The 27,962-nt window shown below is 38.2% G+C and overlaps 2 protein-coding genes and 1 pseudogene across 6 annotated transcripts; 1 reads left to right on the top strand and 2 right to left on the bottom strand.

The window, feature by feature from the left end:
* Positions 1-23: 23 nt before the first annotated feature.
* On the bottom strand, positions 24-9,097 carry LOC137730544 (auxin response factor 2B-like). Of its 4 annotated transcripts, XR_015957988.1 has the most exons (10): positions 8,156-9,097; positions 6,985-7,067; positions 4,573-4,629; positions 3,875-3,955; positions 3,665-3,735; positions 3,203-3,270; positions 2,777-2,934; positions 1,419-1,537; positions 515-621; positions 184-358 (listed from the first exon to the last, which is right to left on the bottom strand). XR_015957988.1 is itself a non-coding variant. In XM_088688272.1 (9 exons), exons 1-4 carry the CDS (start codon positions 4,813-4,815, stop codon positions 3,694-3,696), a joined length of 240 nt encoding a protein of 79 aa, XP_088544398.1. In that variant the 5' UTR covers positions 4,816-4,902; the 3' UTR covers positions 184-358; positions 515-621; positions 1,419-1,537; positions 2,777-2,934; positions 3,203-3,270; positions 3,665-3,693. The 4 variants fall into 4 exon arrangements, 2 of the variants coding, with proteins under 2 accessions (XP_088544398.1, XP_088544399.1); XR_015957987.1 differs by lacking the exons at positions 184-358; positions 6,985-7,067; positions 8,156-9,097 and adding exons at positions 24-154; positions 4,756-4,883; XM_088688272.1 differs by lacking the exons at positions 6,985-7,067; positions 8,156-9,097 and adding an exon at positions 4,756-4,902.
* Positions 9,098-13,746: 4,649 nt separating this feature from the next.
* On the bottom strand, positions 13,747-15,409 carry LOC137731322 (inositol-tetrakisphosphate 1-kinase 1 pseudogene; annotated as a pseudogene). The gene has a single exon (XR_015958045.1). The product of XR_015958045.1 is annotated as an inositol-tetrakisphosphate 1-kinase 1 pseudogene (transcript).
* A 5,432-nt stretch (positions 15,410-20,841) lies between these two features.
* LOC137732519 (heat stress transcription factor A-1d) lies at positions 20,842-27,157 on the top strand. Its single transcript, XM_068471840.2, has 2 exons — positions 20,842-21,541; positions 25,552-27,157. Exons 1-2 carry the CDS (start codon positions 21,239-21,241, stop codon positions 26,797-26,799), a joined length of 1,551 nt encoding a protein of 516 aa, XP_068327941.2. The 5' UTR covers positions 20,842-21,238; the 3' UTR covers positions 26,800-27,157.
* Positions 27,158-27,962: the final 805 nt, after the last annotated feature.

The following is a 27,962-nucleotide window of genomic DNA, read 5'->3' as shown; positions in this document are numbered from 1 at the left end:
CCACAACTTTTCAAATGCAAAAATAAGCAGAAGGTTTGTTTCCATACGAAACAGAAGCAAGCTGCAGTTTACATATATTTTGCCCCTGCAGTTAAGATGGCAAAATATATGCCCAGCAACCTACTTACCTCACTTGTGCAACATATGCCTTACACTGAAAAGACATCAAAAATCGAATATAAATTTGTAAATCATGGACGAATTTTGTTTTATATTTTTATAATCAAATCATGTGGCATTATAGCATGTAAAATTACAAACTTGAAACAACCAGAGAGAGTAGAAATTAAGATGTAGAGATATCCTCAAACTTGCAACATATTGTATGGAAGCTAATCGTAGAGGTTTGTGAAGCAAACTGCGACATGAGTTGCAGTCAATTGAACAAAAACATATTAGTTTGACTAAAAAATGCATGATGAAATGGATTCATAGTTTTCATGCATGACACAACTCTATATTATTCCATAAGTCAACTTAATATCATTCCACAAAGTGAAATTAGAATGCTTACTTGTCGCAGAGAGGGCAATGCCACAATGAAGGCATATGGCGAAACTTAGTAACTTGTAGCATTCATTGCACTTTATAGCCAATACGATTTTGCCTATCTGATGGCATCTGCCAACACAAAAAAGGCCACAAAAGGGATGCCAAGTCTACTTTGATTCTCATGACATGCGATAAATAGAACAGATAGATGATGTTTTCCATATCAATAGCACACCAAGAAATGTGAAGGACACAACACAGTAGCTTACTAATTCAAAAGATTAAATGAACTATAAATGGACCAGTGGTTAATCGAACAAATTCAATACAACTTAATCACATTCTAATTTTAAGCTAAGCACTATATTGCCAAGAAAAGTGCCTGTATTACTGTGCATGTAAGAAAAATGAGTTAGCACTATCCACTGCTCATTTTGCTAAATGAAATGCCTAGAATCTATTCATTTCAAGTAAGAAAAAATCCAGAACAGGGAGATGGAGATATCGGACGTTGAAAAGTGATTAAATTGCCATCTTAACAATCGATTTAACCTATATACACCTACAGGTGTCAAATTCGATCTTAGATAAAAATAAAGCTGCTGATGAGATAATTGATTCCTGGTGTGAGTCATCACTTCTACTTTTTATGGCAATGATTACTTCAAGTTCTCATGGATACTCAATGGATCAATAATATCGACAATATATCCATCATTTCAAAAGGGTCATTACTAAACATCTACTAATCCGTAGTTACTTGTAGTTTGATAACTGGAAGCCTGAGGCTTAACAAATTTGTAGATATTTAGCAATGACCCTCCTGAAGCTCTTTATCAATATCTATGCATGTGAAGTTAAGAATGACATGAAGAAACTGGAGTCAAGACAAAATTAAGTTTAATTTAAGAATTTGAACAATGAACCTTGAATTAGTACACTTGGTGATATGGATTCCATGTTCCATCAAGACCACTCTGAACAAATGCGAGATTTTGGCATGGATTCTTCGTTCCCCTTCTCACTTTTGGCTTGGCATCTATTGCTCTGTTTAACATGTAACATTATATGTATTAATATAACATGTATATAAACAGATAGGCAACATATTGCATTGTGTGTATATAATGAAATCTTTTTCTTATACCAAAAAATAGTTGGCAAAGGACACATTCAACCTGCAGATATAAGTTCTATTCAAGTTTATACCAAATTCATATAACATTTACAAGTAAATTCATACAGAATTCGTTTAAAAATAAACAAAAATTTTAGCAAGTTGGGCTAAAATACTGCAATTGCTCAAAGTCGAAAAAGCGGGGAAAAAAGGTAGTCAGCCTAGCGTAATATACAAATTTTGAAGCTTTGAATTGCCTTTTCGCAAATCAGTATTCTGTTATATATACAACCATTGAACTTATTATTTGAATCCAAAGCAGAAAAGTCAGGAAGACATTCACAAAACCAAATCAAATGCACCAAATATCACATCAAAGAATAAATTATATAAATTGACAGATTGAAAGAAACTCAGTAGAGATTAGAAAGAGAAAGAGAGAATGGAGGAAGTGGGAAAGGGAAGAGAGAAGTAGTTGTAGAGGTTAACGAAGGAAGCCATTGCAAAGAAATCAGGCTTGAATAATTAACATTTATTGTTACAGATGATTAACTCTAAGGTTTCTCAATATCTGTGATCAAATGCATGTAAATGGTTAAATGAGTAATTTAGCTTGTTGATTTTTCTTCAGCCACCAGTGCAAAATTCATACGAATTCTCTCATATGCTTTGTAAATCTACCAAGATTGGTAATAACATGCTACTCAGCAGAACATTCATTATTCACCCATTAGTATTTAGCATCTACACTGAGTCACTAACATGCATTGCTCAGTTAGGACTCTGTTATACTCATCATCCATGATCAATGTAATCATATATTTCATAGCTACACTCCCCATTGACATACACTGACATAGCATCTACTTTTTTGCTGACTTTATTTGCTCAGTTAAGCAATAACCAACATGCACAATATGACAATCATAGCAGCTACACCAATCATCCATAAATGGGCAGAAATACAAATACTATTATATTGGGGTTTGGAACAAATAAACCAATCATCCAATTCAAATGTCGTTTGGAACAAATACACCAACCATTCAATTGGAATGGGGTTTGGTACGAATACATTTTTCCATTAATTGGATATTCAATTAACTGGGATTAAAAAAAGATTACCAAACAAAAGCCAATTTTCTAAAGAAAATTAGTGTTTTATACCTCTGCCAATTCCAAAGGCCTGTATGAGCCCAAAATTGAGGGATAGTGACATCTCCAATTTCGAATTGGGGATCTGCATTTCCTGCAATTCCATTGTGTATAACACCTTTCACCTTGAATAGGGTTTGTAGTAATTGAGTTGAGATGCCTGCATTAAGCTTTTCACAGGGTTCTACATCAATTTTTTTCCAGCAGTTTTCTACAGAAAATACTTCAATAATATTGAATGATATGGGAAATAAACGGTTCAGATTTACACTAAAAGATTTAATAATTGTGAAAGTCGAATCTAACGGATAATACACTTGTAGTATTGAAGCCGGACACTGTTTCTACATCATTTATTAAATACATTATCTATGATATGCACTGACCAAAGAAATTAATCAAAGTAAAACAGATGGTCATCTGCATAATTAAACATACCATGCTCAATTCAGTCATAACAATTATAACCTTTTTGTCTTCCAATCATCTGATTCGAAACCTTCTTCCTGTCAAATTGAGTATGTAGAATTCAGTCCAAAGTCATTTTTCTTTCAATTACAATATTCTATGTATTTATAAATTTCAGAGCAGAACGTGCAAAAGCAAGAAAAGCAACAACAACAAAACTCATATATACCATGAGCTATAAAGATAAACATTTTAGCAAATGATACTGATTTCCGCATACTCATTATTCTCCATGTACACTCGTGTTTATTTTGGTCATTTGAATTCAATAAAAAAATAAAAAAAATTAAAGGCCAAAAATTCAACAAAGGTGCAGAATAAGAAAATAGTGTGAGAAATCAGTTTCTTTTAGGAAATATATGTACATAGCACTCAAAGAACACCCATGTAATTATATAAACTTAATGAATATATATATAATTTTATGCTTACCAGCAAAATCCAAATATGGTAGCTTCTGATCAGCCACAAAGCTTGTAGACTGAAGTTCTAACCAGAGAAATCTTTGAAAAAGGCAGATCAGATTCATGATGAAATAAAAACTTTATGTTCAAATGCGAAAAGCAAATCAAGAAACGCAAAAACTTGAGAACTAATCGAAACCCAATAGAGAAAAACGAGAATCCAGAGAAACCCGCTAACCTGTTGGAAGAGTGACAGCCATGCAAACCTTCCCCATTTTGACAGGAAGAATAGCAGACTGTGACATAGCCATTCTGAAAACTGTAGTAGCAGGTTTCCAAATCATTGAAGATAATAAATGAATAGCTAGAGACATTGAGAATAGTTTTCTTCATTACTTAAACAGTAGAATGTGTACAGGGCATAAGTGAGGTTTGCTAATGTAAATATCCTCATTATAAATATCGCTAAAGCGTGCATATACACTGTGAGGTTTGCCAATATTTCCAGCTATTTCCAAGTGTGTGCTGGTGTGTTTTTTTCCCTTCAAATATGCAGTTTTTTTCATTTGAGTATAGATGTTAATATTTCTATGATTCAAGTGCCATTTTATTTCTTCACTTGGAAAAAGAACTAAGCCTTTTAAAGTGGCCGTGGTGGAAAGCAGTTGGACACCATTGTATAATTTCTTGACTCATTCCACATTTTGTACCTAAAATTTCCACTTGATTATGTTTTAGCCTCTACCTATTCTCTTCCTTAATTTGGCTATGCCTAACCAAAGTCTTTTCCTGTTTAAGGACGCGCGCCCTATGTTATTTCCCTCTCCACTGCATTCTCATCTTCCTAAAATTTATAACATCAGACCATCAGAATCTCAACCCATAATCAGTTTTACCCACCCACACTAAAACAGAATCCCCAAGCCAACAACTTACATTTGATTCGGGAAGTAAAGTGACTTGTGCAAAGACTTCATCAGTGTCTGGTTCAGCCTATAATTCAGCAGAAAGAAACATATTATTCCCTCGCAAAGCCCAATAACTTGAGTACAAAAGAAGCAGCTAAACAATTAAATCCGGAATTCTTAGTTTTCTTTATAAGAGCAGCCACCACACTACCTTCAATGATACATTAATAACCCGACAAAGAATCTTCGATGCAAGATTATACACTGGCATCTGCTGATCAGTCAACTGATTAGTCGATGCCTCCACCCATTTTTGAAACCAGAAAATCCAATTGACAATTAGAGATAAAACCCAGAAACACAAAACATAATATGCCTCAGCTACAAAAACCCAAATAAATAAATAAAACACTCAAATTTCTATGTAAAAGTGAACACATTTTGGCCCCAAAACAAAGGTGTCATAGATGGAGGAAGAGAGAAGCGACAGAAAGGGAGAGATACTAACTCAACCCCACCATCTCTCTGCAGCCAACACACTCATTCCCTCTCCTATCTCCCCCAAATCACACCCCCACTCTCTGCAACCAACCCCCTCTCCTCTCTCCCCCATATCACACCCCCACCCTGACACCAGACCACCTCCCTAGAAATCGGCCCTGAAAACTGTAATGACCCAAAAATTCTTAATTAGAAGCTAAATCCAATGATAGGCCAAAATGAAATCATGGTTAATCACTACGCTAGTACCGTAATAAATTTCTTTCCTTTAAAGAAATCCAGCATAATATTAAATTTGGGTTATTTTATGGCTGCATCTAACCGTCTCGTTAGACTGCCTACGTACCCTACAAAGGGATCAAGTCTTTCGTAGTTCACCCTAATCTTCTAGAACAACATACAAAAAATTTCATTACGATCCAACGGTCGGATCCTCGATTCATATATTGACCAAGTAACGTATCATTGTAAGCTTAGGTTCAAACGATCAACCTACGTCATACAAATATCATAACTAAATTTAGGACATCTAATTTATCCTAAAAATAGCATCGACGATCCCCTGCCCACTCGCCGCCGTGGGTGGCGGTCGGCCGCCCCGACTTGCCGAAAAATTTCAACTATTTCTAAAAATTCTCAAAATTTACAGAAATGACGATCTCAAAGAGTAGAGTAAACTTTACTTGTGGCCAAGTCCAATTTGGCCGGAAAAAGCTCCAATTTGCCTCGAAACTCACCGGAACCCTAGAAATTGGGTGGCCTCGATCCGCCACCTCCGGTGCTCCGCCGCCCCAACCAAGGCCTGGGACATGTTCCAGGGTTCACGAGAAGTCAACCCATGGTGGTGGTCGACGGTGGTGGCGTCAGAAACGGGCGGATCGCCGCCGTGGGTGCCTTCGGACTCGCTGGAGAAGGCGACGAAAGTTCGTCGTGAAACCTCGACCACAGCCGTCCAACTTAGGTGGGAATGGAAGCTGGGACGACGAGGACTTGATTGGTAGTGATGGCGTCACCCAACTCGCCGGGAAAACGCCGGAATCGGCGTCAGAGGTTTGGTTATTCGGGTCGGGTCACACAGGTTGAGGTAACCCGGTTTCCTCCCCCTCCTTTTCTGGTTCTCTCCTTTCCCTCCCTCCCATGGTTTCTAATTGGGCAGTGCCCATTCCTCTCTCTCCCAGCCCTCCACGTGGCTTCACCAGAATTATCTGGAGAAATCCAGATTATGGTCAAATAACCATTTCACCCCTAACTTTGCTCGTTTATAACTTATAAGTTATAACTCCGTTTCACGAACGGTTTGCGCATACGCGTTCATGAGATCGAGCTCTATCCAAATATGCCAAGAAATATGATAAAATATATGAGAATAAAATACGTCCTCTTATAAATTCAATTTAGCCAACTAAAGCATTTTCATCTTTTCCCCTTTTCGATAAGTTTTTCCACATAAACATATATTTAAATTTTTCAGGGTACTACAAAAACCCATAACTCCCTTAACCGTTCCCTTTCTCAAAGCAATTAAATTGACTTTATATATAAATTATACCTTTTTTATATTTAAATAATAATGTACGTTGTTGAATTACAGTTATAGTCCATGAATACAATTAGAGGCCTTTGAATTTCTTTGCAAGAGAAGATTTATACGGAAAAGCAACTGCAAATATACAGACGGAGGGAATTTGAGGTTTGTAGTTCACCTACACAACAATTTCTTACTATATAGATACAACTGAGTAGTTAGAGAGCTTTAGACAATACTACTCAAGTCCACAGGTAATTATAAACTATAATCATATAATATCTCACAATAAAAATCAATGTGACTAAAAACAAATGATATATATCAACTTTGATGATTTCTCTTATTTTCCCTCTCTTTCTCAGCAACCAAACAGCAATCGAAAATTACCAAAAACTGAAAAGATTGAAGTACCTGGGCAAGTTGGAATGCCTGGGTTGCCATCACCACTTGGTGTAAAAAAAATCAGGGTGGGCATCTTCAAGGGCACCTAAACCCTTCATCCACAAACGTATGTATAAAAATCAACAAAATAATCTTGTGATTGCATTAATCCGTAGAAAAAAATACACTAAAATTCATAGTTGGGGTGCAAAGAACCTAATTTTCAGCAATCAAGAGTCACAGATCCGAGGCATTCAAGCACACAACAGAGAAAAGAGTATATTTTGAGGCACAAACCGAGTCTCCACTCCTATTAATCAAACCCTCAACCTTACATGTTTTGAGGGGGAGGAGCACGACTTGGTTACAGAGACCAATTTCTATCAATCTCTTTCAGTTATATAGAGATTTAATATTTCAAGCATCAACACGACTTGGTTACAGAGACCAATTTCTATCAATCTCTTTCAGTTATATAGAGATTTAATATTTCAAGCATCAATGCATTGAAAATTTGGTACTTGACATGAACATTTGATAACTGAGAAGCATAACTTTTTGTCTTGTCCAACATTTAAGCTATAAATGTTTTGTTACTTGTCGTATCTCGTTTTATACAGTGGGGAATTTGCATCCTTAACTACTGATTAGTCTTGTATCTCCCATGTTCAGATCAAATTCTATTTAATAGTGATGCAGCTGTGACAACAGGGACTAAAAGTTCGGTCTAAAGCTACAACAGGGACTAATTCTATGATCAACATGGGGAATATTCGTCCTCTTACAGGGTCTGCTGGAGAGATCAGAAACAATTGCAGGGATGTTAATGCATGAAAGCCAGCAGTGGACTTGCATTCTGCAGTCCTAGCTCCTGATTGCTTTAATGCCTTAGGGGAATCTTTTATGCAGACTGTATGTGGAATGAATTCCTTTTATTTTCTTTAGAGATATATATAAAGTTTCAACATATCCAATTCAAATCAGCATATATCCAAATTCCAATTCAATAAACCACATATCCAAATCAATTCAAACTAAATACCTAATATTCAATCACATATCCAATTCAAACTACATGGCTAATATACAAAAACATGTCCAATCTTTAAGCACATTTTCAAAACAGATTTAGAACACTATAAAATCTACTTAGTAGCAGAACATAAACATAAAAATCCAACACAGAGACAAAGCAGCATACCAATTCCCTATCTCGTATGCTCTTTTCAGCTGGATCTTCTTAACTCGTTTCAAAACTTCTCCCATGCGTTCTGTTGCATCCTGCAAATTTGTTAACTCAACTTATTAAGTAACACTCTAATTATTTCTTAGCCAAAACTAAGCCGAAAATTGTCAATCCCATAAAAAAGTTGCATCTTTTTCACAGTATTTTTCCAGACTTTAAACACAGAGAACCGGTCCTAATCCTAATCCTAATCCTAATCCGTACATCTGATGCACCAATACATGCACCCGTATTTTCTCCATTAACAGTTTATACCACTTTAGAACCATATAATTTTTTCAGTTTCATTGTGTTCTTAATATGTATGCAATTCTGATTTTTTTTGTAATTGGGGACCTGGGAGAAGATTTAAAGTGCAGCGGTCTATCACAAATGCCTTGGAAAAAACCTTCATACATTTGAACTGTAATAGTTATGCCTATAGTAATTTTAAGGCAAGCACTGAAGCTACTAAGGCATCAATTTGGAAGTCTAAACATATGCCTGACTTCAAGCACAGAATCACAGCAGGTTAATCTATAAATTAGCAACTTAACAATACATAGCAGCAGTGCTTGCCTTAAAATCACAAATCCCCCAAAACTGGACCTAACATACTAAACAATTAGAAAATATAAGGCACCATTCAAGAAAACAATTTAAAAACGGAACTTATCTTTGGATTTGAGGCATGCAGCGCAAGATCCGGCACACCCCACCCTCAGTAGGGTTTGCTGATGACCCCTACCCCGTCTCCCTGAAATCCCGACGACCCTTATGGTCTTCTCTGACCATACCGACCCTCCCATCTGCAGCAACAGTGCCGAGACCCCTCCCCCTCGCTCTCCTTCCATCACCATCTCTCTCTCTCTCTCTCTCTCTCGCAGACCCTCCCCGAAACCCTAATTGAACGACACCAAATGATACCTACCCGGTGACCCCCTAAAACAGAGAGGACAAAATTGCCCTTCCTAGTAGACCATCCCCACCATCGGATTCTAATCTTAGATGGGTAAAAATGTAATTAAATAATTTGGGCCTCACTGAGGGCCGGGCTTCCCAGCCAAAACCAACACATTTGGGCCCGGGCCCGGCTTATATTCTAGGTATAACAAAAGCTTGGTTGATGTTAGGATTCAATTTGAAAGTGACGTAGCTAGGCTGATTGTTTAGTCTTTAATTCCATAAACATAGATCAAGTTTTTGGCTGTATAAGGAAGAATGAATAATACTTCAAAGTCCAATCACAACAAGGTTTTATTGCTTAGTTTGGTCGAAAAGGGTCAAAAATACAAGACTCTCACAACTAGGAGGCGGAGACGCCTCGAAGACATAATTCCGATGCGGAAAATGACCTGAGCAAATATCTAAAGATTGTATAGCAACAACAAACTAACAATGTTACTCTAACGCCACTTAGTACTCCGGTCTAGTGGGATTCTTCTTCACTTATAAGTTGAAGTCTTAAGTTTGATTCTCGCTAAAGGTGAATTTGAACCAAACTATTGTTAGTTCATTGTGAGGCTAAGTCCACCCCCTCCCCAAAAGCAGAAAAATTTCACAATCAAAGGGCGACGAAGTACCGCTGCACTGTCTTCTCCATTTGAAGGTGTACTGACTTGAGATCTTTCGAGGACGGTGAGCAGTGTGGCAACAAAGTACCACTGCATCGTCTTCTCCATTTGGAAGTGAAGGGAAAATTGAGGAAAATCATGGAAAGTGTTTGTTGGAGTCTGCAGTACTGTGGGGAATTGAGAAGCATTGCTCTCTTTAACCGCTCCAGAGCTCAGCACCGCAGAGGGTGGGCGGAATTGGGGTGAGATTTGATGCATGCTTGGCGAAGGAAGCCGGTGGGAGAGGACAAAAGGGTTGCCGCCACACATAGCAGCGTCGTTTGGCTATGGTTCTGTCGACCCACTTCAGCGATCGAGTGGTTCAAGACACTCATCGCCTCTGCGGTTAAGGTTTGACTGATCGTACTCAGCCCCGCTCTCATTTCTCGGAATTCAAAGAAGCAAAAAGACCAAAATCCATGGAATTTGATGTGTTTTGGAGTAGGATTTTGAGCAGCAAAACGCCCAAAGAATGCAGAAGCAGCTTCTTCAGAGCCTTTGCTTCTTGGAGGCTTGTGTTTGTGAGAATTATCAGCAAGGGCGTACCCCACCCACGCAGAGGCAACGGCAAAGGCAAACGCAAACGCAAAGGCAGCTGAAGTAGAAAATGAAATAAAAGTGGCTGTTCACACAGAGGTCAGGTCCGGGCCGGGGCCAGGGTTCGTTTCCACTTAGTTCTAGACTAGCCCCGCCACGTTAATTTTGTGGACCGTCCCGAATCGGATGGACTCGTCTTGACCCGCAGGTCCAGTACCCGTTCGGCCATCCTGCTGTAACCTTAAATTCAATTATTCGGATGCAGAATCATGATTCATATTGGAATAGAAACACCGGAACAGAGACACACTGAACCTAGATGTCCCCAAATGACTAGATCTAGATCAATCACCAAACTCCATGAGCATGTATTTTTAACAAAATACCGAAACTCTTATCACTCCATACAGGTCAAAAATAAACTACTTCCAAATTCACACGACGCAACTGTCATAACAATGCATAGTCTTTAAAGTTAAAACAAGAAACTCCTCAATCTCTACATATGTTTCTATATACTAGACATACGAAAACTCTAATAACCCGTTATAACCAACTTCTTAGTGTAAATCCCGTCCTATATCAAATCCTTTGAAGAATCTCAAATAACGCTCCACCATCTACCCAGAACATAACAAGAAACAACCATAAGATTTCATTTCTGGCTTTCCTCGTCTATATTTAGGCAAGAAACAACCAAATAACAAGAAGACGCTAATTTATTGAAGTTTGAACTTGGCTCGCGCATCAGTTTTACACCAACAAAGGGCCAGTACATGAAGCTCAATCTACAGATGGCATCAAGGACTCTCTACACATCCACAGTTTTCTTAGAAAATTAATTCCTATAAACACTATTACATGAACCATAATCTTTCCAATAAGCCCATAAAATTATGCAATGCATGAACATTCAAAGGAGTAGCAAAAATGTGTATTAGTGATTATGCATTTCATGAAAACTCTCAGTAGGTAGATATATACAACTTACGGACGTGATAGACAAAGGTTATTCTATCCTTCACAGATCAACACTTAATCACATTAAAAGAAGAGTGACTTGAAAAAGAAACTAATAACTAACTGAACAAAGAAGGAAAATAAAGAAAAAAGCAAAGTCAAAACCTTCCGCCAACCCTGCATATGTTTGTGAAGTATTTGGATATGCACCCAGAAGAATCCAGAAAGTATCATGTCAAATGTGTATCAATCAAAATCCAGGCACACTTTGAGAAGTATCTATTCTGCATCAATTGTCTCAAATTAACCGACATCTAGAGTTTTAGTTCACCAATCTTCTTGGAAACAGGATACAGAAAACTAAGAGACAGATAACTCCTCGGTTTAACCGACATCTAGAGTTTTAGTTCACCAATCTTCTTGGAAACAGGATACAGATAACTCCTCGGTGATAGGAGAAAAATAGAGTAGGAATACTCACCTTAGAGCAGCAAAGGATGGGTCATCGAATTGGCCAGGACAAATGAGTACTAGAGAAACCAGTCCCACTACAAGGTTCACTGTAAAGAATTAACTCTAATATTATTAATTCCTCAACCGTGGAGCATTACGGGCTGATGCATGGATTTCAGACAAAGGAAGTAAGCCACTAGGAGAGATATTTTCAGCAATTGGATATTGACATATCCTTGCAAAGCATTTAATATATTTGCTGTCGACTACACAAATTCAATTGCATTCCAACTTTTCCCACTGAGCCCCACTTTCTCCTCAGTCCACAGAGACAAAATGTAGGACTGGTGCCAACAGTTCATCACGGAAGAAAGGACTCACTGAGCCGAGATTTTTCACTTATAAACCATTATCATTTTACCACATTAATACGTGGCTTCCACTCGCCAGGTACCAGTATTGTCTCTTTTTGTATTTGAAAGAGGGTAACTGGAGAGAGGAAATGACATAAGAAAATTGTTCCTATGCAACCTAGTCTCTTCTAAGCGGTGTGGTTTTGACACCTACTACCAAATTAACAAAAGAACCATACACTTCAATACTGTGGGCAACGCTCACGATTCTGAACTTTGAACAACTAGCAAACACGCGTTGGAATCCTACACACATCGAGCACACAGTACTTCTACCACTGGATATTCTATTAGCCAGCACATGGTGCTCATACAACACAGTTAAAAGTCAGAAACTAACACGAGTACAAGCCAGGGGAATCCTAGTGACAAATCTATAAACCACTTAAACGTATAATTCCACCAACGGCATGGTATATATGGATAATACAGAAGAAACCGTTACTAATAACAACTCACCAAAACAACATGTGGGTCAACCCCTCCTATTGGTATACAAAGTCAATATACAAACCGTTAGTGAATAGAAACACAGATCCAACCTAGAAACTTATTTCATCTTGGGTCCACTTTGTTTCAACAACCATCTGATGATTCTTATTTATTCCTTAACCCTAGAACTAACTAATCGAAGAAATAATATCCAAAAACAACTAAACCTTACATAAATGCCATAATATATGTGTGTTATTTAGAGCTCATTTCTCTGAAGTCGACACAAAACCTTAAAAACAACTAAATCTTACATAAATGCCATACTATATGTGTGTTATTTAGAGTTCATTTCTCTGAAGCGACACAAAACCTTAAAAACAACTAAACCTTACATAAATGCCAAAATAAACGTGTTATTTAGAGTTCATTTCTCTAAAGTCAACACAAAACCTTAAAAGGGAATCTGGGATCACACTTTATTATTAGTGAAATCAAAACATCAAGGCACGCTAGATGCAATCCATCTTTAATAACCTTCCAAAACATACGAAAAAACGCTAAATGCCTAACATGAATTAATACAAAGTGGCGTATATATGACAAAAGCTTGATCAGAAAGTAACACATTACACCAAAGCAACTGAACATGCCTCTTGCCAGACTAATAAAGTAAAACCTAGGGCAACAACCATTTCTTTTATCCAATAGTCCAATAACACTCGCATTTCAAACTAAAAAGGAAGAGTTTAATAATTAATAAACTTCTGATTCTCAAGTGGCATGGGAAAGACCATGGATCACTAGCCTACAACAGAAAAGGCAATGTAATGACAAAAGTGAGGGTCGAATCGTAAGCTAGACTTGGATTTTTATTAAAGTATTTCCATCTATTATGTCTCCTCTTTCCCTTTTTTAGATATGAGGATTCCAACATACAAAACGAACCAAGGGTTATAAAGAAAGTTACTGTGTCAAATGTTTTCCTAATAAAATTTGATTGACAGAGCATTAATTAGATACCTTTTGATGCAATCCATTCAAGCCAGATTAAACAACAGGAGAACAAATTACTTCAAGAACAGGAGAAAAAAGTATCATAAATTCAATAAATTCAACAGAAACTAAAAAGCAAAAAAGAATAAAAATGAAAAAATCATTAACGAAAAGGCCAAAATCCATTAACTAAATGGTGCCTATGGCACAAACTAAAACAGCTTCTAGGCAAGGAAAGACTTTAAAGCCTCAGATTACAACTTGACTTTCCTAAAAGGCTAAAACTTCAGCAGAGTATTTTGAGAAGTACCTTCTCCAGAGCATTGGTGGATGGAATATACACGATCAACACTGAACTTCATGTAATCTTGTTGTCAAGAAGTTAAAGCTAAAACCAAGAGCCAACCTACTCACTTCAGCACTGTACCCCAACTGCTATCTAAACCTAATGTGCAGCTCAACTTCGTCCATGAATCACCAAATAACCTGCCAGCCAACCATCAGACGAAGAGGCCACACTGCCTTTTAAACTTGAATTCGGTTCTCCTCTTCTAAGTTAAGATCACCCCCATCATCTCCATCACAACTTACAATCTTCCTCACTTCATCGTCGCAGCTAAGAACCTCGTAACTATCCAAACCAGTGCTTTCCACCCCATCTTTCTCTTTCTTTTGCACAATGTCACAAAAGAAGTCCGTTAACACAGTCTCATATCCAGGCATTTTGGCGTACCCAGGAAAGTAATTAATGTCGATTATCAAATAGCGGTTCCCAAACCTCGCATCCCGAATCACATCAAAGTTAAACAAGTTCAACTTCATTGCCTGCTGCAAGCCCCTTGCAATATCAGTGATGAAACTCTGTGGCGGCATCTCAGTGTCGTCCAGCTGCATCATTTTGTAATACTTGTCATCAGTTCTCTCATTGTTTGCAAGATTCGATATCTGTGAGAACGACATCAAGCCATCCAAGCTCCCCAATTTCTCTTCTTCGGAAACATCCGGAAGCGACTTACGCTTCACGCATTTGACATACCCTCCAACCACATACACCTTAAAGATGACGCCGCCATGGTTCACAAACTCTTGAAGCACAATTGGGGGCTTGAGGTTGTCGAGACCATCGTGGTTGAAAACCAGCGCCATTTTGTGGGACTTGGCGCTGCCGTCGGCCACCAGTGGCTTCGCGATTACCGGAAACTTTAGACCCTCCCACGCCTGGCGATCAAACAGCGTTTCCTTGTCGTATATTACAATCTGCTTTGGAATCCCAAACGTGTCGCTCTCGTGCTCGATTCTCAGCTCCGAAACCACCTGCAACATGGAAATCCGATTGTGCAGGCGCTCGATTGCCTCTGGCGCGTCGATTATAACCCCGTCAGGGTTCTTGACCCTGAACTCCGCCAGCTCCCGCTTCCAATCGTCTCCGTAGAGCTTATGCAGCACGCAGTCGAACGGCCCCTGATCTGCCAGCGAGCGCTCAGTGTCGATCCGAACGAGATCGATGCCCCGCGATCTGGCTAGGTCGACCAGCGACTCTTGGATGAAGCTTTGCTGCTTCTTGGGCGCCAAAGCATAGCCTATACCGAACCTCCGCTCCGCCATTGAATTGCAACACAATGAATCCACAGAATGCTATACAAAACGCTCATATAATTCCGCATACAAAATCGGAGCTCCGAAGACGAAACCCTAATTGGTAGTTTCTTGGTTGTTTTGGAGCTTTGAAGAAATCGAAAATTGCAGACGGAAGAGAGAGACAGAGAGAGAGAACAGGGAGGGGAGGGAGAGAGAAAGAGAGAGAAGAGGTGTGGATATATATAGATGCGACTAGGGTTACTAAAGTCGGGGACGGATAAAGTAACCGGTGTACACGTGGCATATTCTATGGGCGGGATGCGGCTTCGCGCAGGGCAAAGAAGCGCGTGTGAGAAGGAAGAATGGACGGTTGGAATTGAGCTAAAGTGACGGATGGGTAGGAGTCAACGATATGGACTTGTAGATTCTTGGAGTAAATAAAACGAGTCCGAAAACAAGCATAATCTAAAAGAAAATACAAACATTTATGCTCGAGTCCACAACCAAAAAAAAGAACCCACAAACAAATTGGATGAATGAAGAATAGAGATGAGCAAGCTACCCGAGCAAAAAGTGTCCCTATAATCCTACCAATTAATGCTAAAAACACTTTAATAACACCTAACACCAAAGTGCACCGCCGATAGGAGACGCCGTGGGCCTAGTATTAAAGTCGGTGATGAAGAAATGATGACAGGAATAAGCAACGGAGGAAGAAAGAGGCATAAAAGGCTCGATCTGAGACAAGCTCAAGGAAACTAGAAATTTGCATGTTATTTGCACGTGTTACTTTTCTAGTAGAAGCTAGGAATAATATTATTACCAGTAGAGAACTTAGCTAGTAGAGGCTAGCATACCCTGCATGCTATACTTATGATAGTAGATGCTAGTGTGATTAGTTGAATACATGTATGATTTCTGAACTATCACTTGGAGTGTTTTCGATTGATGATTTGATTGTGATTTTCATTTACTATTATAGTAGTAAATACTATTATGCAGTTTTCCAACAATATAAAATATATGTTTTACAAAACGGGGGTTAGTAAACGATTTTACTTGATTAATGATCTTGATCCACTCACACTTTGTTTTGCACCCCCTTAGGTCATAGCAAGTGCAAGGTGTACGTTGAGAAGAGCGAGTGAGCGTGGCAATAGTGCGGACATCCTACGTTGTAGGGTAGTTTTACTTTTGCTTGTTCTTATTAAACTATAGTAAATTGTATACCATTACTATTGGTTATAAATGGTACAATGCATATTTTGCAGTTTACTGATGTGTGCACTACAGTTATGCTCTTATTGATGTGATATAAAAAATGGAATTTGGTTTTGGATTGTGTCTCCAAGTGGGGAAGTTGTACAAGGAACATAGTTGATAGATTAAATAAATAAAGAATCTATATACACCGTGTAAGCATACATGATAAACAAGTAAATCACATGAAAACATTCCATGGATAATAACTCAAACCAACGTATCACCAATAATAATATCGCAAGACCATTATAACTCCCAAGAAAGCAATGCATTGTAGTAAAATGTTTCCCGATAAAAGTTCACGAAGCATGTTGATCACAACCAATAAGATCACATAAAACTTCACAAAAGCTAAAGTAAAAGTAAGGCAAAGTATGATGTGAAAGCATATCATAAAAGCACTTCAGAAAACATATAATATGACAGTTTAGGAAGACAAACTCACTCACAAACATGTTCTCAAATCGAAGCCACCTTGGGGGCTTCGAAGGTCCTCGATATATGATTCACCTAAATATGAAACCACACTAATAAATAATATGGACAAAAGTAAAGGCACTTATTTGCACGAAATACGGCAATTAGAAAAATTATACTAAATTACTAAAAAAATGGAAGGCGGAATCAGATTTAGCACGTCAAAAAATCAAATGAAAGACCTTAATTCTCTTACGCATTGATGCATGCACCTCCACGCACCACCATGTGGCAGCGGGAGGTTGCCAAACACCTCCACGCACCGCCACACGCCGGCGGAAGGGCACAACGCGCTTCCACACCCCGCCATGCACCAGTGGCTGAGGTACGACCAGAGAAAGGAATATTCTGTCGCAAGACAAAATTTAGTTAGTATCTAATGGAATATTCAAAAAGAATATACCTTGGAATATTTCGGTTCAAGCACTTGAACTGGGTTCGAACCGGTCGTCGCTGCAATTACCGATTTCTGCAAATTTTGCCAAATTTCTTCGCTTCGTCACCTATCAACCATCCGTCGTCCAAACTCTGTTCAAGGAGTTGGGTTTAGCTCTTTGCATCGAGATGAATACAAAGATAAAAAATCACACTCGAACATTCCTTGCCATTTGGTTGGAACCTCTTCTCAGATATCAGGTAACTCATCAGAAACTAGAAACGTTTCCCTTATCAATTATCTACATTAAATCTCAACCATTTCATGCATGCAATATGTCAAAATCCATCTACATGACAAGAGAAATCCAATGGTCGTAACCACATGGCTTTCTTTGGTCGAAATCAATGAGAAACTTACAGGGAAAGTAGTGATGGTGGTTGGGTGGATCGATTTTGATGGTGAATGGTGGTGAAGCCGCTATAGTGTTTGTGTGTTGTCTTGGAGAAGAATGAGAAATGAGAGAGAGAAATTAGGTGGAGTCCTAAAGTACCGTTTGGTACATATACGGGACAGAACGGAATGGCATGGAACGGGACATGATAGAATGGATGTTCCGTGTTATGTTTGGTACATGCAGGACGGAATCAAAAGATTAAATAATTAACTTACATCTGTTCCATCTGTTGTTTGGTGCAATGTTCATGTGTAGGAAGGGACGGGACAAATTTTTTTTTTTTTTTTTTTTGAACTTGTTCATATTTGAACACATATCTGCTTATCTATGATATATTTTTTGCACTAGCATATGACCGAAGATATGTTATGCTATGAATTTCATCTCGCTGACCTCAGGGTCATGGATAATTGCTTGAAGATTACTAAGAATGTTGACCATGAGTTCAACCTCGCATCTAATATAGGCGGTATGGGCTTCATTCAATCCAACCATTCCGTCATCTTTTATAATAATACCATGATTAGCTTCAACATGGTTGAAACTTATTGGATCAATGATGTGAAGAGGCAACATTCAAACAATATGTACAGTATCAACGTAAAAATTATGAGTCTTTGTTTTCCGGAAGTAGGCTTCCATACATATCCACATACTTCGTATGTGGATATATATAATGAACTTAGAGTCAAACACTATTATATGCTTATATAAAAACTTGATGGGTCAACTATGTAAACATGGCGCCACATGATCGCATTGTGTTCGAAAGTTGCATACTGAATACAAGAATATACTTAACAAAGTGAGTAGGAACAAAAAATGAGGTAAACATTCAGAACTTAAACAAAGAAAATGGAATATCCTGAACTTAAACATGAAATATCCCCAAATTAAATATTCGTCCTAACATAAATAATAATAATAATGTCTTGCTAAAGCAATAATGAAAGCACTAGACGTTGATATAGTTCATCATACTAAACCCTCAAATACTCAGAGGCCATCCATAAACATCTTAATGAAATCTGGCTTGCGTGAGTCATCCAAGGTAGAAAGCGCCTATATCTAGAAAGCCTTTTGGCTGAATTCCCCAACAATCTAACATGATTGGTATACTGGAAGCTCAAAAGAAATAGAAAATATTCAGCAAGTGGACTAGGTTTTAAATACACAAACCAAATACAAAATTGTATCCACACAATTGCAAAAAAAAATGAAAAACATGCGAACGAGTGTAAGTTTGACATGTAAAAGAGTATTTGTTAAATATGAAACAAAGAGAGTTGAGACGAACAAAGGCATGAATTGCCCCAAATGTGAGACTCTGTATCCAATTCGGTAACTCTTAATTAGTCTTTCTTCAGGGTTTTACTTTTGACATGTCAAAGAGTGTGAGTTTGCACACACTCATTCACGCTAGCATTCAACATTCATGCAAATAAGAGGACACGGCAAAAAAGAGGCATTCAACATCGACCTCGATCGTGTCCGAGGTTTTGCCCATATTAATTAAGATAAAACAGCCATACAAATCAAAGTTGAACTTTTTAACTATTATTTACACATGTTCTCAAAAACTAAGAAACTACATCATCCCAATATCAACTTAATACAAACTCCTCCATATCAGGAAGAAATGTCTAACATAACGCTTAAGCAGAAACTAAATGTGGCCTCATTAAAATTTCTATACTTTTTATTTCGAGCCTTGGAGGTCACATTTCCACCCCCTAGTGGGGTCTTACATTTGTTTGCTCCATTCTTCACTTCTAATTCAGAAATCTCAAATTGACATGTTAGATCTATGCACTTGCACTCCCAGTTGCACAAATCTTAACAAAACCCAGTAATTAACAAATCAAAGCTGATGACAAATAAATATAGCAGAAACTACTGTACATATTTATGTCCTCAAATTCATGCTAAAGGATTTATTTTCTATTGTTCAATTAAACCCAGAAATTATGCTGACCTTGAATAAATAAGATCAGCAACAAAAGATAAAAAAGAAAACCCCAATCAATTAAAACCCAGAAAACTTTCAACCGAAATGAAAAACAATGAAACAAAACAAGTACAAAAAAAATTGAATCAGAAAAGATTCATCGATTAAAGTCAAAAACTGAGATTCAACAAGCTATCAAAATCATACCTGGGTCAATCTGCAGTTCGATAGTAGTGGCTCCGTGCTGCTGCGTGTAGTCGGCGACTACGAGAGAGGATGAAGAGGAAGGATGAGGAGGAAGTCTATGGGAAGAGAAAGGCAGCGGCAAATAATGGATTAGGGTTTGTTTTATGATTTGGGGAACCGCTCGTTTTAGCGGGAGAGGTGGAACGAAAATTCAGCCAAAACTCGTTGCATATAACAGCACGTTCAATTGTTTTTGACGCACCAAACGTGGGACGGAACACCTCGTCTCACTGCATTCCGTCTCGTCCCACGTACCAAATGGTACCTAATGGAAGAGTGATGGACATAGAGAATAGAGTGGGTGAACCCCATTGGACCCAAACACCCAAACATGATTAAAATAATAAAAAGGAAATTATTTAGAGGATAAAATTACTAAAATGCCCTTGAACTTTGTAGTTTTGTAGAATCTTCATCATAACTCCGAATTTTGATCTACTTGCACCCACGTATTTGTATTATGAAGGACTATGAGAATATGCTAATTCGATAGGTCACATGTGTCACGGGCTCAAAGTCAACACTTTCCCTTTCTAGGTCATTTTGGTCATTTCACACCTCTGCGCATTAAAATACTTGAATTTCTAGGACATGCTATAACAATTTGTATACATGGTTTATATTTACCATGGAATTTATACTACTCCTAGTTTATTTTAAATCCTAGATATTTTTGAGTTAAAATGTTCATAAAAATAAATAATAATAATCTAAATAAATTTTACTTTAAAAATGTTACCAAAAAAAATTTAGCTTAAATTCATCTTTAATAATCTCAACATCAACTTTAACCCACAATCATTATAGAAGAAATACTATTCTTAAGTTAAAATCTAAATTTTTTTTAGATTAAAATGGTTTTATTTTAATTTTGTAGATGGTTTTAATGGTAAGAGAAGGTGTAAATGTTGCTGACCCAAAGTAAAAATTTTTGAATGTTGAAAATTTGACTATTTTTCATAACTTTGGAAAGGTGGAGGAACATCATCCGCCCCCCAGACTCCCGAAGAGGCAAATTGTTCGTCCCCGTTTCGTGCGCCGGTCTCCCCTTTGTCCACCTCCCTACCCTATCCTTCGCCGCTCCCACCCACTGTCCGTACACAACACACAGACTCCTCTCTCTCTCTCTCTCTCTCTCTCTCTCTCTCTCTCTCTCTCTTTCTGTGATAGAATAGAAGAAACAGGCTAGGGTTTTAAACCCAAGTTCTCTGTACCATGTTAATGGCTTCTGAAAATCCCTAGTCAACAATCCCCATTTCTTTCTTATTGTTCTATTTTTCAATTCTACAATCAATTTGTTCCACGCCGATATGGAGGGTGCTAATAACAACAACGGCGACGAGATACCAATGGCCGGCGGCGCACACCAGGCGGATTCGGGTTCAAGTTCGGCTCCGGCGCCGGCGCCCTTACTGAACTCCAACGCCCCGCCGCCGTTCCTGAGCAAGACGTACGACATGGTGGACGACCCAGCTACCGACCCGATCGTGTCCTGGAGCCCCACCAACAACAGCTTCGTGGTTTGGAACCCGCCGGAGTTCGCTAGGGACCTCCTGCCCAAGTACTTCAAGCACAATAACTTCTCTAGCTTCGTTAGGCAGTTGAACACCTACGTATGACTCTCTCTCCCGCTCTTATTTACTCAGTGTTTAATGAATGCTTTTGTTGGTGATTGATTTTGGTCTGTGTTGTGAGAATGCATCGGTATAGAGGTTACCGATATGTAAACCGATTTAGCATATGATTGTGCTGAAAGGACTCTATATTTTCTGTTTAAGTCTTTGGATGAATGACTAGAATCCCCCATTTAGTTGCTATAAAATTCAGGGTAATATGTTTGGAGTGTTGGGATTTTGCTTTTGTGTTTGTTTTGTTTTGGGAGTTGAAGCTTTTGCTTTTGTTTTTTATTTTTTCCGGGCAACTAATACCTTTAAGGAATGTGCGATTCGAAAAGTTTGATCTCTTCTTCTTCCTGCATTGTCTCAGCAACCAGATGGAGTAGAAGTGGGATAAAGGGGAAAGAAAGTGAGTGCATTACAAGGTTAATTGTAAATGTAGATATTTAATTATGTTTGTAGAATATGCAATACTGACCCGGCTGAGGGCTAGTCAAACCTTTAAGCTGCTGATGACAGAGCTGGCAGATAAGTTTCTAGTAACCTTGTAGGTTGGGTCATAATTCTGTCTACGCATTATACATGGTAACTTACTACGCTGTATGCTTATGGTTATTTTATCTTATGATAGCAAATACCTGCGCTGACATGTGATGGATAATTCATTTGGGCTCTGACAGAGTGTCATTGGGTTTGTAACGACCATTACTGTGTGTCATGTTATCATGGTTGAAGATATCAATGTTGGTAGAAATACCACTAGTTCATTCACAGAAATGTTGCTGGAAGTATGAATACAAATAGAAAAAGTGGTTAAAATTACAGATATACATATTCCTTTTTAATATGATGTTGAGACCAAGTAAACTTGGGTTAACTTAGTTGCCTCCTGCTTTATGTAGGTTGGCCATTTGAAGATATTCACCATTGATGATAACGACCTACATTGTTTATTGGTCTTAATTTCTTTCAGTAATGGGCTTTTCACTCTATTGAAGTTCTTCTAAACTTTTGTGGTTCAAACTAAGTACTAGTCAGAAAATAGTGCTGATTATCCATCACAGCGACACAGAAAACTAAGAGAAGACCACCTTTTCCATCACCATTTAAGTGCTTACATATGTAGCTTTCTGTAGTTGGCTTTAACTGTGATGGGCTTGGAAGGTTGTTCTATTTGGTGAACATAAGTACTTACTATGTGAAACATATGGTGTGAGCTTTTGTATTTCATGAGCTTTAGGTAACCTTTCCATTATGGTTGATGTGAACATCTTTAGTTTGCTCTAGTTAGATGCTTTTTGCACGGATATCTGCTAGTTGGGTGGTTGCTTGCTAATGTTGTGTGAGCCTTGCTAATGGAAAATCTCCTCCTAAAGCTTCATTTTTCTGTAACACTTCGAATTTTAGTTCTCAACACTCTTTACATTGTTTTTTTTAAGATAAGAAAGATAATACGTTCTCCAAGTCTCTTTGGCAAGGAGAAGAGGCATTACATTGAATGGATGATTTATTCAGGAAGTCACCTGCTGGTTGACTAAAGGCCTAGTATTTTGCATGCGGTAACCAAGCATTGAGCATATGAATTTGGGGTCGTGGTGAATATGACTTGAAAGTTAACGCTGCAAATTTGCACGCAAGAAACAAATATACTGGGAGTATGTATTTTTGACAGCAGCTGTGTTATGGATTATGGGTTGCTATGGTTTGAAATTTGATGGTAGAGCTACTTTGGTTTCCCCTTACAATGCTCCTTGCTGAGAACATAATGATGCTGATTTGAGGAGTATTACCTGTTTATGGGCAATTGGGAATTTGACTAACACTATGCTTGGTAGGACATAGATGAGAAGGATGGCAATAGGGTTAGGGAGAAGTGCTCCACTGAATATGGAAGGATTGGGAGAAGGAAAAGAAAGCACTATTATTTTTTTTTTGAGAAGAAACTATAACAGTTTATTAAAAAAGAAAAGTGTAATACACAGAAGTGGATAAGAAATCCACCAAGAACAGAACAAGAAAATCTCTCCAGAGGATCTGATTACAAGTAGGACAACCTCAACCAAAATCACTTTACAACTGCTAACATATCCCACAGTATGTGAGAAAGAGAGTAATTCTTAAAATCATTTGAAACTGAAGCCCAGAAGGCTGCCCAATATCTTACTCTTCCCCATAGATCTGCTACCCCCACACCAGCATAATCCTCAAAAATTCTTTTGTTATGCTCCAACCAAATGTTCCAAAAAACTGCCGACACCAGACAACCCCACAAAGCTTTAGCTTTCCTCCCAATTCCTAGAGCCTCAAAATTAGTGCTTAGAAGCTCGAAACAACCCTTTGGAATGACCCAACTAACTCTAACCTCCTGAAACAATTTCCACCACAGTTGAATCGTGTAAGAACAATGAAGAAAAATGTGGTTAACACTCTCCTCCTTAGCTTTACACAAACTGCACCAATGGGGAGAGAAGCAAATAAAAGGACTTCTCCTTTGAATTTGATCACAAGTGTTGAGCTTCCCAATAGCCACTAGCCACACAAGAACTTTGACCTTCGGAGGAACTTTTGATTTCCAAATCTGAGAAGAGGGTGGAAAATGTTGCACAATCCCATTGTTGCTCAAGAAAGAGCGATAGGATTTGCAAGTGAACAATCCTGATAATTCCAGTTTCCACCTTAAAAGAAAGCACTATTATTGCCAACTTTTCCTTCTCCCATCACTCTTCCACTTCTTCCTTTCTACCAAGCATGAGGTGGGATAATTCTGTCGTCTTTCTATGTGATTTACCTATTCATTCTGATGCTATTCATTCTTATGCTTTTCCATCTTCCCTATAGTGAAAGGAATTTGTGGCTTTTCTGGCTAGAAATGTGAGACAAGAGGTCTCATACTTTTATCCTGTTTTATGGCTGTTGGATTAAGGTTGGTCTTTGGACCATGATGACTTTGCATTGCACATGTTTAGAAAGAACAATTAGATATTTGTTACCATAGTACTCATTGTTATTTTATTGAGTGATTTTCAAATAGTATTCTATGAAAACTTAGTTTAGTTTAAACTCAAAGATTATCTGTATTCTGCATACAAAATTGCTTGTATAGAAAATCAGAGATGCAAAACTTGTGAGCGGCTTCTTTTGCTATTCATCTTGAAAGGACTGCATTAATGACATAGCCTGAAAATTTTCATTATCTGTGGATGTGGAGAAGTGTGACGTCAATGTGTAGACTCTTTTGGTGCTTGTGGAGAGTGTACTTGTTGAGTGGTTCCAGTGGGGTGACTCAGACTCTAGCTATGAAACACTGCTGGTTCCTTACAAGTCTAAGGTGGCCATGTAGTGAGTCAAACACTTTTGGTTCCTTCTGTTGGTTAATGTTTCCTGTGGATTAGACAGATTGGATTGGGGCTGAATTTCATGATCTTGTATTTTTATCTTTTCTGAATGTGATCCTTAATAATGTACCACACATCTATCTACTTCTGTAACATTGAGTTACCCCTTCTACTATCTCTGAATCAATTGGGAAAAGTGTTGCAAGGCCAGATTCTTCAGAAAACATAGCTTGAGCAGGCAGTGTTGGTTGGTTCACATATTTTGTTTGTGGAGTGGATAATTGAGTTGTACTTTTCTGGAAGTATTGGGGGATGAAAGAACTAGTTCCTTAAAAATGTTGATGTTGAGAAGTTTCTAAATGAAGAGATTCAAGTTGAATGACAGTCCCTTCAGTTCACTAATAGCTAGGTCACGAACCCTTCTGAATGTGCATTTTTTCCTTGCTTATTTTCAGGATAAGTAGCCTTAAATAATTATTCTCTTCAACTACATTGATCAGTTTGCATTTCTCATAAATGATAGGTGTTTGATCCATTTTCTTCATCAGTTTTTGTTTGCTTATCCTGATATTGCTTTTGTTTCCTTCATTCCTTTGCTAAATCATGAAAAAGTCCCTTCCTTTTTTCCTTTTCCATCCTGTTGATTGACCCCCTCCATTTTTATTCGAACAGGGATTTAGGAAGATTGATCCAGACCGCTGGGAATTTGCGAATGAAGGATTTTTGAGGGGTCAAAAACATCTCCTTAAGAGCATCAATCGGCGTAAACCTACCCATGGACATAGTCATCAACAGCAACAGCCATCACATGGACAGAATTCAATGGGTGCGTGTGTAGAAGTTGGGAAGTTTGGCCTCGAGGAAGAGGTTGAGAGGCTAAAAAGGGACAAGAATGTGCTTATGCAGGAACTTATCAGGTTGAGGCAGCAGCAGCAGTCTACTGATAACCAGCTACAAACAATGGTGCAGCGTCTTCAGGGCATGGAGCAGCGGCAACAACAGATGATGTCATTCCTTGCAAAGGCAATGCATAGCCCTGATTTCTTCACTCAATTTGTACAGAAAAATGAGAGCAATAGGCGCATAACTGAAGTCAACAAAAAACGGAGACTTAAGCAGGAAGGTATTGCTGAGAGAGAGCGTTCTAATGCTCCTGATGGACAGATTGTTAAGTATCAGCCTCCCATGAATGGAGCAGCAAAGGCAATGCTCAGGCAGATCATGAATACAGATACGTCATCTCGGTTGGAATCTTTTAATAACAATTCTGATAACTTCTTGATCAGTGATGGTTCATCCTCATCCAGTGCAATAGACAGTGGGAGTTCTTCAAGCCGCGTGTCAGGAGTGACACTTCAGGAGGTCCCACTAACTTCAGTGCATGGCTTGCCTTCTGCAATTTCTGAAACACAATCTTCTCTGCGGACTGCAAACTCTGGAACAGTTATGAGATCTCCATTCTTAGATGTAAATGCCCATGTTGGTGAAGAGTCCCCATCAATTCCCATACCTCAGACAAATGTAAATATTCCGGAGCTTTCTCAAATAGCAGATATGTCACCCGAATGCTTAGTGGATATTCCTGAAGAAAGCATGGCAGCTGATGACATTGGTGTTGGATTTATTGAAAACATGGCATCTGAAGCGGGTGATGGATTTATGGACCCCACATCATTGGTAATGAATGGGTCATTGCCAATAGATTTTGATGATATTTCGTCGGACATAGAAGCATTTCTAAAGGATTGGGATGATGTTTTACAAAACCCGGGGGCAGATGAAATGGATTCTATTTGTGCAGGAGTGCCCATGGAAAATGAAAAGCAGCAGCCAACTGAGAATGGATGGGACAAAACCCAGAATATGGATAATCTGACTGAAAAAATGGGACTTCTTACATCAGAGACCAAAGGGGTGTGATCTTGTTTACCTGCTAATGTACATTAGTCTCATCACTAGCTAAACCCTAGAGACAACATACTAACGGTGGTATTTTAATCTCAGGGTCCTTGATATATTGCTTGATCTTGTATTTTGCCCATTTTAGTTTCTAGTTTCTATTTCCCTTTTGATTTTTTTTTCCTCTTGTCAGTGTTGAATGAAAACGAAAAAGGACATGCCGGTTATAGAGGTTGATGTCCTGCTCCAGGTGGAGTTAGAGGCGCAGCCTTTTATTTGAAGGAATTGGTTCCTAAGGGAATGCTTGTTCCTTGAAAACTAATCCTCATTGCCCTTTTTTGTAAGTGTTTTGCATTAACGTATTCTTTGACTTGCTTTATGTGTGCGTGTGTGTTTTGAATTAGATTTTGAATTTAGTTGTGTTTTGTATCAGATTTTGAACCTAGATTGAAAATTTTTCAATTTTTTTTTTGTGGTGTTGCTTTGGGTTGTGGATTTGGTTCAATTTTGTTTGATGTTTTGGGTTGCATTATTCTTCGAATTCTATGTTAATTCATTTTTATTTTTTTATTTGTGTTTTTCTTTTGAATTTGTCTCTGCTTGTGGATTTGGACTCAAAGAAGGTTTTACGCATTCTGTTACCATCATTAGGGATTGGCATCTTGGTAGGTCAACTGTCCAACCCAACCCGGCCAACCAAACTGAAATGGGTTGGGGTAGGGTTGGGCTCTAAACTTTAAATAATGATTATCAGGTAGTCTCTGAAAATAGGTGTCGCAAATCATTACGGTTATTCTATCACAATTATGTCAAAATTCTGTTATGTGCTAATGTGGCACATAAATGAGTCCCATAAATCTTTTTTAATTCTTTTTATATATTTTTTTTTATCACAAATGGTTCTTGAAATTGACCCACATCATCAAGATGGTTCATGAAATTAAAAATCATCAATGTAGTCCTAGAAATAGGTGTCTCAAATCAATGTGGTACTTCGGTTCAATTTTGTAAAAAATTATGATATGTGATGATGTGGCACATAAATGGGTCCCGCATCAACACATACAGAACTTTTGACAAAATTGTGATGGAAGGACTACATTAATTTGTGACACCTATTATCAGGGGCAACATTGATTAATTTTTAATTTCAAGAATCATCTTGATGATGTGTTAATTTCAAG

This window comes from Pyrus communis, chromosome 16, assembly GCF_041283825.1.
Source record: "Pyrus communis isolate YQ-2024b chromosome 16, ASM4128382v1, whole genome shotgun sequence".
In the NCBI taxonomy this organism is placed as follows: Eukaryota; Viridiplantae; Streptophyta; class Magnoliopsida; order Rosales; family Rosaceae; genus Pyrus; species Pyrus communis.
This window is presented reverse-complemented; position numbering and strand designations above follow the sequence as displayed.

Coding starts and splice junctions, on each gene's coding strand:
- LOC137730544 (XM_088688272.1), bottom strand. CDS start 4,815: ATGCCAGTGTATAATCTTGCATCGAAGATTCTTTGTCGGGTTATTAAT. Junction 3,956..4,572: donor CTTTACTTCCCGAATCAAAT/GTAAGTTGTTGG, acceptor CTGCTACTACAG/TTTTCAGAATGGCTATGTCA. Junction 3,736..3,874: donor GGCTGTCACTCTTCCAACAG/GTTAGCGGGTTT, acceptor CCTTTTTCAAAG/ATTTCTCTGGTTAGAACTTC.
- LOC137732519 (XM_068471840.2), top strand. CDS start 21,239: ATGGAGGGTGCTAATAACAACAACGGCGACGAGATACCAATGGCCGGC. Junction 21,542..25,551: donor TTAGGCAGTTGAACACCTAC/GTATGACTCTCT, acceptor TTATTCGAACAG/GGATTTAGGAAGATTGATCC.